This window comes from Lagopus muta, chromosome 8, assembly GCF_023343835.1.
Source record: "Lagopus muta isolate bLagMut1 chromosome 8, bLagMut1 primary, whole genome shotgun sequence".
Lineage (NCBI taxonomy): Eukaryota > Metazoa > Chordata > Aves > Galliformes > Phasianidae > Lagopus > Lagopus muta.
In genome coordinates, this window is record NC_064440.1 from 2,100,518 (window position 1) to 2,117,210 (window position 16,693).

The 16,693-nt window shown below is 37.9% G+C and overlaps 1 protein-coding gene across 9 annotated transcripts in view; it reads right to left on the bottom strand.

Annotated features, from left to right (window-relative positions):
- The window catches only part of MBD5 (methyl-CpG binding domain protein 5), a 128,169-nt gene that overhangs the window by 40,084 nt on the left and 71,392 nt on the right, over positions 1-16,693 (bottom strand). For 5 of the 9 annotated variants that reach the window (XM_048954069.1, XM_048954068.1, XM_048954067.1 and 2 more), the window contains 3 exons: positions 14,531-14,722; positions 10,213-10,270; positions 176-853 (listed from right to left, as the gene is read on the bottom strand). In XM_048954069.1, the coding sequence (XP_048810026.1) occupies positions 176-288 (113 nt within the window). In that variant the 5' untranslated portion in view covers positions 289-853; positions 10,213-10,270; positions 14,531-14,722. The remainder of the gene's footprint in view (positions 1-175; positions 854-10,212; positions 10,271-14,530; positions 14,723-16,693) is intronic. The other 4 variants (XM_048954065.1, XM_048954061.1, XM_048954063.1 and 1 more) reach the window with 4 other exon arrangements.

The window sequence follows — 16,693 nt, forward strand, 5'->3', positions numbered from 1 at the left end:
CAAATGGCATAACTCAAGTGGACTCCATTAATATCAGCAGGATGAACGATCTAGCACTTCCAAAATACGCCCTCGAACTCCTTGAGTGTAAGAACTAGCCAGGTCACTAATCTACCACACGTTCTGGCAAAACTACAGTGCAAACAACAACAGCAACCACTTGAGGTAACCGTACCTGATATAGAGCACTCCACTTTGGTCCACCCGTCGCTGCCAACCAACGGGAACTTGCACTGCTGGTGGCCCTCCATCCGTGTCCCCTCCGTCACACTCCTTTCCACCATTCATTTTTCTGTTTCTGTTTATGAGTCTTCAAAGATATCAACAGTAAGATGATATCCTTTTACTACATGTCATCATGGCCTCCCAAAGAAGGCCATTCAGTACATCTTTCCCCAAATTGTACAAAGTGCATTGGGAGGCTCCGGCTCAGTTTGAAACCAAGTCCTTAAAAGTGGCCATTTTTGTTAATGAGTCAGTTTCCCATTATAATCCACATTAAATATGCAATGTTTAACTCCTTATATATTCATAAGGACGAACTATATAGATAAAAATTAGTGCTTCCAACTTGGGAAAATCATAATTCACCAATCCTTTGTTACCTGTCAGAAAGGAGAATGGGGAAAAGGAGAATTTCTAGTTCAACAGCATGGTTCCAAGCTTGATGACTAAGATAACTTGTATTTTGTGAAAGCTCGTCTCATTTTTATAAATATGAGTCAGATCTAATACCTCCAGGTATTATACCCTTTATATGCCACATTCTTTTTGTTTTCTTTTTATCTTCTGTTCATTATCCAAGTTCTCTTCTTGACTTTCTTTCATGACTTCCTGGCTCCAACAAAACAGCCTGCAAAACACAGACACAGAAAATACATCAGCCCTTTTTTGAAGTCTATCAGTCCAGCCCAGTAATTCATGAAGATGTACACAGCTGCATCCATTTAAAGAGCTTAGAATCAAAATTTCAAATGTCAATGAAACCATCATAATATGGGTTATGATAAAAATACAATCTGGCTAATATATTTTATGATTATACGTGGATGCAACCAAACTACATCTTAAAAGCCAAGACAATGCAACTTCTATTAAATAGTTACAGCACAGTTTGGGTGAACTAAGAGATGTATCATTTAACCAAGGAGTTCCACATATGCTGCTATTCAAAATTATCAACAGATGACTAGCTCTATTAATGCCCTTTAAAAATTGTTTATAAAATGGAACAAATTTAATGTGAAGGAATCTGCTTCTGGGGTTGATAATATCAATAAAATGTTACATTTAGATTAGATTGAAATAACTTCATAAAAAACCCAACAAACACTTATACAACAAACAGGAAAATGACAGCAATTATGATCCTCCTAATCAAATCTAGTTTTGGAATCTTCATGTTTTTCTGCACTGATCTCAGTATTCCCATGAAAAAAATCTGATATCATCAACAGTCACTTCCCCCCATGTTATACTATGAATAGATTTTCGTTGCTGTATTTCAGGATTAAACAAAGTGTGCTGTTCTTCAAAGAAGTTTTCCAAGTAGACGTGACTTCATTTTTAAGACCAGAAGCTTTATTAAGGTGAGACAAACATGGGATATTTCATGTAAACAGTACATACGAGAAATCTATAGAACATAAAAGAAAATGGCACTGATGACTATTGTAGTAATGACATTAATGGGCTTTATTTGGAATTGTGTGTCAGTTCTGCCTTACTCCTAACACTAGTGTTATGCTAACATTAAAAAACATAGTATATGTTAGTATAGTATAGATCTGAAAGATTTTAGTAAGGAGAGGCTTTTTGAGCTAGAACATTAAGTCCAAGGATCCTACGTTTCTGCAACAGCAGTACAAACAACACATTACATCTACATTTACCAGTAAGAGCAGTCTTCCCTCCAGACCACTAGAAGAAGGCTACAGAGACAGACAGTCCTCAAAAATACTCTAAGTACACTTACACAGGACATTCTCTTTACGTGTGCTACTTACAAATGTAAATTTCAAAATGCTAAATAAAAGAGAATGTTTTCAAAACCAATATGGACTGGGAAGGAGCCAGCTGCACATAGCCCTGGGCTACGGGCTGAAATCTAAAGATGAAAGATTAAGAAGGTAACAGATGACATTTCATCAAAAGCAAGGCAGAATTTATCTTTAACTTTCAGCGTTACCGTTGAATGGTGTATTGGCAGATCTACTACAGGTCTCATGTAAGGCTAAAATAGGTAAATAATGTTTTTTACTGAGAATTAACTTTCTCTAATACAGTAAAATCTGACTCAGAAAACACATATATAAAATACTGGAAGCACATATCGCAGAGAGCATTGCTCATCTCTTTGCACAGCCTTACTGTGGCTCATGTTGCTATTTAGGGCAATTACACTGCATCCATTACAAGAAAAAAGCCATCACTTTCTTTTTTGCTCAAACAGCAAGAGACACTTTGAAGTAACCCTATATTTCTACTGGTTCTGCAGTACCCTGCATTAGCTAACATCCCATTCCATCACCACCGCAATACTTATCAGATAAACCACTTTTCTGTACTGCACATAGCTTGAAACAGTACCAAAAGAAGCAAAAGAATTCATGTAGCTGTCTCTTCTGTGGAGAATATTCAAACATTTTTACTCAGTACAACGGACTGGAATACAATGGCTGCTTCTATCATATACCTTCCATCCAAGTTTATTATTGGCATGACTTTTTCCTGAGAAATACTAGAGGCTAAAAAATGTAAACTAACACAAACACCCGAGCGACGTGGAACATAAAACTGAATCAGAACACATGTGCATTATCCATTCTTCCCCAGGTACAAAAATACTTCAAACAACACACTTAGGAGAAAACAGAACACTGCTATTCACACTACAGGGTTTGACCTAACGTGCAATTTACCATGTGCAAGTGGGGCTCTGTGAGGATACACTGATGTTTCTGCGTGCAATGAATTGTAGAACAGAAGTCTAAGGCTCTCTGGAAGCTCCGTGCAAGTACACAGCTCAGCAGTGAGTGACTAGAATGGTTTTATGCATTTATATGAAAATATATTTATAAATAAATATACATAAAGTGAGATTGCTTCCCAGTTCTGAACGAATTGGCACAAACTGCAGGCAATAAAGTAGCAAACGTGCTTTGAAAGTAATGCCTCCTAATTATTTCCATGGAAATGACAATGGATAAAAGGAGCACAGTAACACTATTTGATAGAGAAAATTCTCAGCTGCAAAACGCCATTTCTCAACATAGCCACCACCATCAGCTCTGCATTTTTACCAGCAATGAACAGGAGCGTGCAAGTTGTGCTTGTGAAAACCTGCAGCAGTAGAGGTGATCCATAGTTTCACAGCTGCTAGGATGGTGTTATTGCTAGGAAAATGTTGCTCATGCTGTCCATCTTTCATTGTCCCAAACAGATGAAGTCAGAAGGTGCCAAATTTGGACTACATAATGGGGAGCTCAGTCAAGTAGGGCAGTCCAGCCAAGACCCGCAATGTCCTCCATGGTCCTCAAACTGGTGTGGGGCCTGGTGTTCTTGTGTTGCAAGAGATTCTTTTCTACTCTGGTTTGATTTCTGGAGGTTTGAGTGAACATGCAGTGAACAGAGTGGATGGTTTGACCTTGTTCCAGGAAATCCAGGAAATCACCCTTTTCCCATCACAAAAGGCAGTGCGTATCAATTTACCCACAGAAGGCTGCATCTTCAACTTTTTCTCTGATAGGGAATTCACATGTTGCCACTCCATGGACTGCCAGTTTGGACTCTGGCTCCCAGTGGTGACACCACACCTTGTCACTGGTAATGATGCAATCCAGGAAACTTCAGCCTTGTTTAATAGGTCCTGACAAACTTGCATACAGTATACTTTCTGTGCCTGCGTGAGCATGTGTGGGACTCACCTGGCAAAAGCTCTGCAATATTCCAACATTGCCACTATCATTTCCAATACACTGAGGCCAATGTTCACCTCCATACACAGTCCCCTGTTTGTAATCCACCGATCCACGCAGACACTTTAGTGCTTGTGGTGGCAATGGTGATGAGGAGATGGCTGGACTAGATGATCTTATAGGTCATTTCCAACCTCGTGATTCTAAGATTCTTTGATTCTATGATAAGCTGATCAACTGTCCCTGGAGATGTTCAAGAAACATTTAGATGTTGTACTGAGGCTTAGAGGGAAATATGACAGACGGACGGTCGGACTGAATGATCTTAGAGCTCGTTTCCAACTTTGGTGATTCTTTGATCCCATGATTCATTTCGTGGAGTGACAAGCATACACTGACATCTGAAACGCGGTTTGTCTTTCATCTTGCTGTTGCCACTGTTGAAATGCACCACCCGCTGCCTCACTGCACCACCATCCACTGTTTGGTCTTCATATGCATTCTGTAAGCATCAATGAATGTCTATGGGAACAATTTTTTCTGCATATAAGAATTCAGTGACACACCTTTGCTTCATACGCACTTCCATGGCAGGTGCCGTTTTGTCTGACTGCCCTGCCCCTCTGCTGCCACTTGTCACACAGCAATAAAACGTAACAAAATACTGGAGGGAAGGTTTAACCTCTACTGCCATACCACCAACATCTTACTCTGATGTGGGCCAACACAGCACCACAGGAGGTGTTAGTTCCAGAGCAGTCTCATATAACGTAAGCGTTGCCTATTTCTATTACGCATGAATTGCAAAAATATTAGATTGCCATCAATGTTCTGGTAGAGAAATTCTTCACTAGCCCTCATATGCTGAGTTGCTTTATTTAACAGCATAACACCATTGAAAAGTTAAGCACACTGCAGACTTCTCCCAAATGGGTTCATTCTCTCCACATCTGATTTAACAAAAGGCACCCACTGCATCTTCCCCATACCTGGTTATCAGTCAAACAAAGAAAACGGAGCTAAGGAAGACAGCAGTGAAAAAGAGGTTAAGACTCACTTAATACAGTCTGAGTCTGGCTCTTTTTCCCCTTAACACTGACACGGGCTGGATTTATAAAACGTTTTATATGCTAAGACAGCCTAGACAAGAAGCTGAAGCATAAGAGGACAACCAGAGGGAAGTGGAACTGCTCTATGGGATTTGCAAAGTCCTGTCACTGAAAAGAGACATGATAATCCAGCAGGGATCAGCATGGCCAGCAACGCTCTGCCAAACAGAGCATCCCTTTGGCAACCCAATCCTTTACACTTCTGACCAGACCAAAGTCTTCCAACTGCTGAAAAACGGTCTCCTTTGATGCACCGTTTTGCTTTTCAGTATCTGAGTATTCTAACCAAAGTACTTCAGATTGGTTTAGAAAGCATTTGGATTTTGGAGCAGATTCAAAATGCTCTGGACACTGGATTCTACCCAAAGGGCTGATTTTCATCAACCCATGTAATAAATACCTCTTTTCTGTAATCTCGTAATAACTCCAGACAACTCATGTTATCTTACCACGAGGAACACAACTTTCCACATCCAAATCAATTAATCCTTTTTTCTGTGCGCCAAGACATGCCTTTCAGATTTGTTTTGCAGTCCACTTTCATTATAATATGCTTAAAAATATTTCACTGAAGAACTACGTAAAATGACACCAAATTCTTTCCTCAATCCAATCCCTCAAATATCTCCCCCCCATGAAAAATTTCCCCTTAACTTTCACATACTGAAAGTATGTTTTCCATTTTTAATGCATCTGTCTGTTTAATGCTGCATTTTGGAAGCCTCATTGCACACTCAGCTGAAAATGTTTAACAGTTTTTGAGGCAATACAGAAAACTTGGTACAAGGTTAAAGAAAATTAAATTAGAGACTAATAGACTGGATTCAGATCCATCACATATGATATGAATACCAATACAGCCTTTCCTTTATTAATAAGTGGATATAAAACCAGTAAATCAAATTTTGACAGTCTAATACTGCAAAGATGCTCTATAAGTTTTTTCTTAAATGACCCTTTAAATATGCTAAACAACTCCAGGTATTACAGGGAAAGGCTACTTACAGATCCCTGAGAAATGGCTGCCTCTGGATGCTTGCTTATGGGACGGTGACAGATTTTGGGCATAATGTTTTGCAAACCCTTAGAATATCCACAAAACAAAATCAGTATAAATACAAACACCAATCTCACTTCCCAGCCTTTCCTTCTATCACAGAAAAACCTACAAGACATTTGGAAATGGAAATGCACTCAGATCCCCTGGACTGGTTTTAAGAACTAAAAGGAACGTTTAGCTTCTTTCAAAGCATTGTTTTCAAAGTACAGAGAGTTAAAACAAGGTTTTATTTAGTTATTATTTGCTAATTATTAGTTTGTCTATCACAGGAGTTGGCTGGGATTCTCCCGTGTCACCTAATTAGAAATGTTGCACTGCTTTTTGGGAATGTTTTTACACTTTGAAAAGAAGCTTTCTCTTACTAATTAGAATTGAATGCCTTATGAAGCTCGACTTTTTATGTGAGTGACTCAACAATCTACTACAACCTACCCATGTATAAAGGAAATCTTTTTCCTTCAAACTTATCTTTCTGTACTGGTATCTTGCAGTACCACACTACTGTATATATGATATATTCTGTCTTCTGGCTTGAGAAAGACATCTGCATCCTACTTGTAAATAAAGAGATCCATTTCAACAACCTGAAAAAATGTTCTGAACAGAATGATCTTACTAAAATTATGTAATTTAAATTGTCCTAGTACCAAATCAGTTTATACCATCCAAGTACCTTTGGTGCAACAGTATTTTGAACTTTATGAAAGGTAGTTTTATTATGTACAAGGCTTATGTAATCCTAATTTATACTGGCTTTGATGCAGCAGTTTTTCTAAGATTGGAAGACCCCAACAGTTTAACCACCCTAGAGGAGGACAGCTATTTGGGAGAATTTGCTATTAATTAGCAAACAACTCCCAGAGCCCAGGTCATGCACTTGTCTCTGCATCCTCAGTTAATGAGCTGGCCTTGCCCCAGCTAGGGCACTTGCATTCCACATGCAGAAGGACACAACCCTGTTGCATGTGGTTGCCTTTACTGCCAGGCTGGATGATCAAAGCAGTCCTTTCAGGCCTGCTATCTAGGAATCTACAGCAATAAAACAATCTTTAGCTGTATCATGGCTAGATGGGGAAAAGAGCCTGACTCACATTCATGGATTCTAGTTATCACTAAAAGCATATGATACAAACCTCTTACTTTTGCACCAGCCTGCTGTTAACTAATCACAAGCTGTAATCCTTGCATCAGATACACTTCCTGCCTGTGCCTATACGGCAGGTAAAATGCAGCTGATTGAGCTGTGACACATCCTCCGTTGCTGAGGTTTAACTGTGTTATCACAGCAATTGAGGTTTTCACTTCCAGTGAAAGCAGAGAGAAAGCACATCCTTTTCAAGAACAGATGACTACCTTTGGAAGCACACGTGTGCATGGACACATACAGACAGCAGCTCTGAAAGCACTTTGGTAAAAAACAAAACTGAGCTACACGACAATCAAAAAAGATGCTGGGAATAATTATTTTTCTTTTGAAATCTCAACTCTGTCTGCTCAGTAACAGCGATCACTTGGTAGAGACCAAAGACACAGCACTCAGCATGCTTTCAGGCCTTCCACCACATTAATTTCTTTCTTTGCAAGCAAAATAGGTCAAAACTGTGTGTATGTGATAGGCCTTCTTATGAGCTGAAATAATGTAAACATTCAAAGTTTTCTATTTTTAAATTTGAAACTAACATTGGGTATGAACGTAGGCTACAGAAGAACCAAGTTATTCTGTAGAGAAGAATTATTACCACTATCAACAGAATCTTTCTTAGGGTATATAATGGAGCAGAATATTACTATCTTATATGCTAATAATGAAATGTAAAGAAATATTATTCCAGCAATCCATTTTGTCATCTAAAGAGGAACTAATGAAAAGCATGTCCATCTTCAGTACAAAGCCAGGCTCAATGTTTGTTTGTTTTCTTAATTATGTTTTGATTTTTAATGACCGAAAGCCTTTGATGCATTTATTTCTCATTGGTGGTGTTTCAACATACAAAGTTCCATCAACCCTATACAAACTGGTTGCTTTTTATATTCTGAAACAAGGTAGCAAATAAAGTATAGGGAAAAAGAGGAGGGATGTTCCTAATGAGGATTGTAAAGGACTCAGCCTTCCTGAATGTAAAGAGAAATTACACCATCCCACACACACTCAATGTAGCAGTTTTACAGCTGTGATGGTCACTTTGGTTTTGGCCTTTAGGCCTTGCTGGATGAGAAAATCTGCCCCCAAACTCTATTTTGCTGCAGAAAAGTCACAATTTTGATTTTGCCAGTGAAATTCTTCACCAGTTCTCTGTATCACTATGGAACAAAGACAAATTGTTAGCTTTAAGACAAGGTATTAATTCTCTGTGGCTTCAGGTATTGTTCATGGTTGTAACTCATTTTTCTACAGCGGCTGACGTCCTGCTGGCTCCCTATGAAACCATCAAGCTCTAGAAGAATCTAAAATGGACATTTAACATAAAGACCCAAACGAAAGAAAGAAAGCTGATTGCAAAATGTGCCTATGAGAGAGAAGTCAGACCTCCCAAGACCTATCAAATAACAGAGCTCCAGGTATTGTTGAGTTTCTGGCCAAAGTTAAAATCACTTTAAAAGGAGATCGGAGAGCATCAACGAAGAACAATTTGGTTCTTTTAATGCCCATGTTTTGGGATTAAATACAATCTGGGGTTATTAAATGCAATTCTGTCACAGTTTTCATAATGGAGATTATATGCACTTCAGCACCATTTGATGCAGAACGTTCTTATGTTACCTGATAAAGAAATTAAGAAAATAAATAGGAAATAACTACTGTAAATGTTTAGTGCTTGTTAACAGCTTTGCTGTGTTATTGACTGGTTGCTAGAGAAACAGTTATCTATGGGGAAAAAAAAAGTTAATTTTCTAAAGAGAGAATATTTAAAAGTAAGCATTTGAAAACCTGAACGTGAGAATTCAATTTGATTTATATATATATATATATGGTCAAAAAAATGGAAAAATCAGTTTGCTGGAAATACAGTGAAAGGCTCTGATCTCCTGTCATAACAATTACTCAGATTAGCTCCAATCCCCATTAGCTGTGCAATGTGATGTGGAAACAGAAAGAAAGAAACGGCAAAAACGAGAATCTCGCTCCCGTATTGTAAATGCAGACGGTGAATAAAGCAGATAAACTTCCTTTGTGTTAGGCACCTGAAGTTCAGGACACAGCAATATTTAAACCATCTGAATAATTCAGACTGAATTTCTGTGCAAGAGAATGTCAGAAATGTAGCAGGATTGCAAATTAAACCTGTAAATGATGCCTTCTGTGCCAAAGTCACAGGACTGCACTATTTTTAGACACATGGAACTTTTTATCCAAATATCATTTTCTGAATTGTTTACTGAATTCTGCACTTCTGCTCAGTGATTTCCCACATGAAAAAAACTCTGAATTTGAAAACAAACAAACAAAAAACCCTCATAAAAATTAGCTATTCCTGCATCTTAACACAAACCCCAGAAGTATCGAGCATCATTGCAATTGTTTGAAAGCTTAGGCTGCCTCTCTAAAATCTGCTGTGCTACCAACCCATGCTATTTGATGCATGATTCTCTTTCCAGCATTAATGCATTATTACTCACTGCCTTTCAATGACACACTAACTGAAAGGGTATTTTGAGAATTTGCCCCCACTGTTTTATTTATGAGACAGACAGTGTTAAAAGGATTCCTCTGCTTTCTGAAACTGCCCTCAGACGTTTAAGAATATTTACCAAAGAACAAGTGGGTGATTCTACTCCTGTTCAGTGCTTTTACTCCACAAAAACTGTGACAAATATTTCTTTATGGATATACAAGAGGTCCCTTAATTGTAGGTTTAACCATTCTAAAGTGAAATCTCTGTGAAGATTTGTATACATGATGTTTCCTTATACAGCTCCATTCTCTCACATGCACTGATCCGAGTCAACTGTTTCATGCATATACCACTGAACTGAAAAACACTCTTCTTCATCCTCATATTAAAACTTTCTATCTGGCTTGTTCTATAAAAAATATTCAGTAAGTAACACAATTTGTAAGTATGTTTTTAGTATATTAATAAACTGTAGGACACCAAATTAGAAAAAAAGAAAAAAAGAGCCTGACCTTTTTCCTCGTTAAGCATTAGATTTAAGGTGGATATTATCATCACGTTCATTCCAAGCTGAAAAACAAAGATCCAGTTGAAAGAGAATATGAGCAATAGTAAGCAAAATGGTCCTCCTGAATGCTGCAATTTCAACATTAAGTGATTCTTAATTATTCCTTCATATTGATGAACATCTAAATGGAGAGGTTGCTTTGAATACTGTTTTTCCTCTGAAACAAATACGTGCTTCCTCTTCATGTTTTGCTCACAGTTCATTTCCAAAAAACATAGCATAGAAAAGATAATCTAGTCTTTAAAAAAATGTTAAGGCACAACTTTTAGAAAATATATTCTATTAAAGTTTATTCTGTAAACAATGCAATACAGTCCTCAGCTGTTTTGGGTAAGATTTTGTGTTTCTTAAGCCAAAAACCTCTTCCCCCCTCTTCCTGCCCCAGAGAGAGGTGAGAACAACATCAACCCTCCCTGCCCTCGCCAGGCTGCTTCATTAGGGATTCTGACTCATCAACTCACCATCCCTGTGCCTGGAGATTTGCAGTCAAGAATGGCAAGGTATATTTAGCCCGATAAGATGAGCAAAGTACATAAATGTTCATGTCTGTATATTTTTTGGTTGAAATTTTACCTAGCAATTTTCAGACATATTCACACAGACACCTTAGTAAGCATAAATTACACTCTCCCATTAACTGTGAAGATTACAGTCTGGCTCTTAGAAAATGAAACGCTTACTTCCAGTGATAATAAAAAGCTTTCTGTTCTCCACCACAGTACACAGGTTGTGAAACTCTCTCCTTGGAAGTATTTTTGTCATTTACACCATCCAAAATTTTAAATTTTGAAATTAGGATTTAAAACATCATATTTAGGATTGAAGATTTTAAATACTTCATAAATAAATTCTCTGCGTATGTTTGCAGAAGCACAATTTTAGGAAAAGAAGTATGAGTAACTTCAGACTCAGAGATGAGGAATGTGGAGTTTTGATGTCAGCAACCTGCAGTCTAAGCCAAAAGTCTGGGCACTGTCACTAAGTGCCTTAAGCACTGCTCTGCACAACAGACTTCAAGACTTCCAGAGCCCAATTCTTTTGCCACTGCTTCTTCCCTTTCAACTCTTCCCTCCGTGGGACCTTGACAAGGGTGAAATTTTGCTAATGTGGACTTCTACCAACAAAAGCCAATAACAGTGTGCCTACAGAAAAGGATAGTTGGGCCATCAAATGAACTTCACGTAAAAGGATTTTTGTATCTTTAAGCACCTTCTTCCTCCCTCCTCTAAAAAGGAAGGGTATGTTTTAGTACCTGAAAAGGACCTCAAAGACTTCCTGGGGAGCATGATTACTCACACCAGGTCCCAACTACTCTGAAAGCCCTGCTGTTACATATCGTCATGACAGCACTGGGTTTAACACAGAGCTCTGCCAGCAGCCCATAGCTTTGCTTGCTTGGTGCACTACAAAACATGACTTTACTACACGTGCAGTAAACTGCACAAACCCTAAGCCAGACATAAAAAGGTTTGGGTCTCCTCAGAAAGAACTGAACAAAGGGGTGAATCACATTCAAGCCTGACAAGAGTATTGCACCAGCTCATCAAAGCAGAGCAAACAAAAACGAGGGTAAAGGACCACAGGCAGCCAGAATTTAAAACCATGCGTCCCTACAAGGAGGCATTACACCACCTGGAGTTTAAGAACTAGCCATAAAAGAGAAGAATCTAGAAAATGCACAATTTCATCCCAAACAGAGGAAAACATACCGTGCTAGATCCTAACTCAAAACTCAAACAGATCTTTGTTCTTGAACAATGACACGAGTCCCAGGAAATGGAGAAGGTAAAGGTAAGTGCCTAACAGGTATCAAACAAACTCTGGTACCATTCTCCAAAAACTGAGCTACTGGAAAGCATACCGGCGAAGAATCCTACAGTCAGCTCCAATTTAAAGCTTCATTAAAAGAAATTCCATCAGTAACACAAACATATTCTGTCAAAAACCCCCACAAACAAAGCTATCGGTGTCATCAACTCTGGATTCTTGGCAGAAGAATCTAAAAAATGTGATTTTCGACCTACAGGTATCTCCCTGCATTTAAAAAAAGAAGTGTTTAGTTCTTACGTTACACTTTGCCATGCTATCTCAATGGAAGTGTGAATTGAAGGCAATGAAAGGCAAACTTCCCAGTGTTGCTGAACCTGAATTTCTCACTTCATTTTAAATGTGGACATTCCAAAGCACTCAAAGCATTTCATTTACAAAAAAAAGAGGTTATTTATTCTTCTTAAAAGTGCTGTAAGGAAAACACCATATACCTTAAACTATTTACCTTGAAGAAGATTATTAGTAACAAAATGAAGTTCTCTAAGTTGGACTTTCTCTTAATCCTTGGTGCAATTTAAACTTGCCTTTTCTCCTTGCTCTTTTCTCTTTCAAATCTGCAGAGCAACCACTACCACTGCTTTTGATAAAATTCTAATCTTTTTAAAGTTTTATGCCCATCCTACAGCGTTCTCCTTTTTCCCCCGCCACAAACAAACCTCATTCTTCCTGCTGCTCTTTAAAAGTACTGCTTTTTCAATCTGCCACTAGTTTGTTGCTCTGCTTTCTCATCTTCCTACTAATAAGAACTTCCCATAAAAGACCACGTTCAGTACAGCAAAATACATTCTAAGGTCTCACTGACAGCGAATACTTGCAGGATCTGACAAAAGACACCGATGTTTGTAAAAACTCTCAGCACTTGAGAAATGACTATTTGTGATCTTTGTTATTTTTCAAGCACTTCAAACATCTTCCTCTTATACAGGGGAAGCACAACAAACTCAGATGCAACACGGAAAATTCTGAATAAACGTATGGAAAAAAAAAACAACTTTCATATGGAGGATGACTCAATAAACTGCTGGCAATGGACCAGAGAAGGGTTTCAAACCTCGGAGATGCATAAATGTGAAGTTAACAAAGCTCTGGACAATCTTTTCAGAGCTGCATCAGATGACCTCAGTGGCAGAAAGTCAACGTGGGGCTCAGTACCTAGTGATGTATCCTAGGAAATATCCCCGGAAATCTCAACATCTGCTTTCAGGAATTTACAGTATTAAGCACATAAGCCGGAAAAGCAAATATTTCTGAACATAACTAGAATGTTATATTCCATAGGCACAGTTTGCAAATACATGGGAAAAAGATACAAATAGGTCCTCCAAATTTTCACAAAATCTGATCAAAGAAGAATGGCCTTCTGCTACATCACTCAACTGAAAGGGATAGCTCTCTAAAAACAGAGATTCAAAATGAGTTCTGGTCATCAGGTATTCTGTGGGAATGCTGCATGTATTGGTTCAGAGGTGATCAGACAGAATTCTATATTTTCTCTGAAGAAGAACTCACTGATAAGAATGAAAATGTACTGGTGTGTTTAAGAATCTTATTTTGAAGCAATGGATATAGTACAGATACTACACTGACTCATTGAGATGACCAAACAATCTGTTGTAGATTAACATAATTTTATTTAAAAAGAAAAATGTACGTATTTCTTCAAGTGGGGCACTTCAGATTAGGGATCTCTTCAGTCTTTTCTGGAGGGATTTAAAAAAGCTTTGGAGAAATCTTAAAGCTATGGAATTAGCCTGGTATTTATAGCTCAGTTTCCTACTGTGTTCTTTGAGCTTCTAGGACATTTTTTTTCTCCATCTGTTGGTTGTTGACATGGTATAACCTTATATTTTGATTATGAAAATGTATAAGAGCAAATGCTTTGCACTTTAAAGTTCTGCCTTTATCTCAGGGCAAGGCAGCTGTGCTCTGCCACTACTACATCATGTAGGTCAAGAACTGCCATGTATTTTCTGATACAGACAAATGGATTTCTATTGTTTAATTATATCAAAATATATTCCTACCAATCATGACTAACACTCCATATGAATCATGCTGCCACAAAATGATACTTTTCATACCTTTAGAACACGGTACATTGTACACTGTTTCAAGAAAATCTGTTAAATCTAGGTCAAGAATGTTTTCTTCTTTGTTCTGTTACCAAAAAGGTCCATGTATCAGTGCACTGTTTACCTCATATAAAGATATAAATTGCCAAATTGCTTACTTTTCTACTTTACCACCATTAAACGTCGAAGACATCCATTGTTCTGGTTGCTTTTTTTCTTGTAATGTTGGCTGAAATCTTTTGTGTTATATTACTTGAAATACATCTTGTAACAATCCCCACTATTGCAAAATGAAACTATCAAAATAAAATACAAGTTTTCTGGCTTAAGAAAGGCACTGATCCACTTCTGAATACTCACCTACATTACTCCTCATGGTCTTGCTTCTAGTTACCTTGGGGATATTTAGTCTTCTTAGAATTCTTGATGCACTTGGAGATTTGCTTTAGCTATTCTCCTGTTGAGATCTCGATAATGGGCTATGTCCATTGAGGCTGGCTCCTTGTCTTACTGCACCCCTCATGTGAGGAACTCTTGCACGCCAGGTTACATCTATTGAGACAGTAGAATTATTTAAACTAAAACACTGATGTTTTTATTTCGTTTCTCTTGGTTGCCTCCTAAGCCTTACCCAATGACTTTGTAGCAAAAATTGAGATAATATTTGCTGTTAAGGAAGGCAAGGATGGCTCTGATAAGAAACAGATAGCTTTTAATAAATTATGATGGTTCACTGTCCACAGGAATGGGCAGATTTCTAGAAAAAATCAGCTGAAGATTTTTATAACGATAGAATCAGTGTGGAACTGTATAATACAAACTTCATGTCTTCAGTTAACTGAAGCTGTCCTGACACATGCTAATAGCCTTTAAATAGTAAGGCTAGAAGTTAGGCTTTAGAGAATTAAATACCACAGCTAATACTACATGATAAAAACATACACAAACACAGCAGCAGTCTCTCTCTTCTAAAACCTTAGTTATGTAAAGGCCCTGTCAATACTGTGTATGAGCTACTGCAGACGTACACAGACACAGGTGAAGCCCCAGCTGTAAGAGCTTGTGTTATCACAGCAAAACTTGCCTATCGAAAACAAAAGCACTGGGCTTCTCTTGAGCCATTTCCTTTGGAAACAACAGCACCACGTATCTGTAACCCTCCACTTGAGCACGACAGCTCCAATTTCTCTGACACTGAAAGGAGTTAACAACCTTTGCAGGACTTTAAGTCAACTAATTAGTTCTTTTAGAAGTGAAATGGATTGGAGCTCATTAGGTTAAAGACATAGCTAAAAGAGTTGATGTTGGCCTTTACAGCGTTGTACCTCAAAGCCTGAGGTCTCAGTAAGAGAGCACAGCTAGAAACCAGTAATACACTTTTAAAAAATTCAGATTTATAGGCAATTTCCCATGTTATGAACAAATCTTTCATTGAAGTGGATGCAACACAACCAATCAACAATTTCTGCATCCTACAGAAAGCCTGAAGAATTTGCTCTGGTTTATAGATCACTTATTTGGGGCTCCTCTTAAAGACATCTGTCATTCAGTCAAGGTCTTTGTTGTCATTACAAACCTTTTCCTCTTACATTACAGCATTATACAAACAAATAACAAAAATTTCAGGTAAGTGATGTGAATTGGGTATAAGGAGTTAAGTGCCAGGAAGTACACTGGCAGCACATACCACAGCATTTACTGTGATTCTTAAAACATTTAAGTTTGTAAGGAAATCCTTTTTGGTTTCTTGGTGATGAGCTGGTCTTTAACTTCTGCTGACTTTATTAGTAGTTGTAATTTTAGTATCAGCTGATAGTTGATTGGCACCTAATTTCAGAGCAAAGTTGGGGCATGACATCCTGTAACAATGAATCTGCCTTTTTGCACTGAATTCAGCAGCCCAGTAGAGCCTTCCAGGCTCTGTTTAGAAAGAAAACTAGAGAGAAAGTGACTGACAGCAGTTACTCATTTCCAGATTATCCAGTCCCTGTATATTATTAAAATGATTAAAATGAAAATTAAATAATAATAAAGAAAGAATAATGCTATTATTGTTAAAAACTTCTCTCCCATTCACTGAAACAGCTTACAACAATCCCAACAGAACCATGTGACTTTATAAAGGCAGGAGGTCTAAATGCTGATTACATACCACTGAAATACACTGCATTGGATTAAGTGAAAAATTGGAACATAATGCTAAGGAGAAGGATGTCACGGTACAGACATCCAGGTACATCCAGTGGAGATGGGAAGGCACTGAACTTTCTCCCAAGACTTGTATTATCAGACTCCAAGCAATGGGCCTGAGCTGCTGGTTTTAGCTTATTGAGAACCTGAACGTCAGTGCTTTAGAAATCACTCAGAAATTCTGAGTCCTAAAATCTGACATGTAAATGGCACACTTAAAACATAAGAATTTCTTCTCCTATTGCAGAAATGACAAATGTTTAATGTTTCCTCTGTATGTAATCCACTCTTTATATAAGCTGCATGATTATTTTTTAAAGGAACGTTTTTACT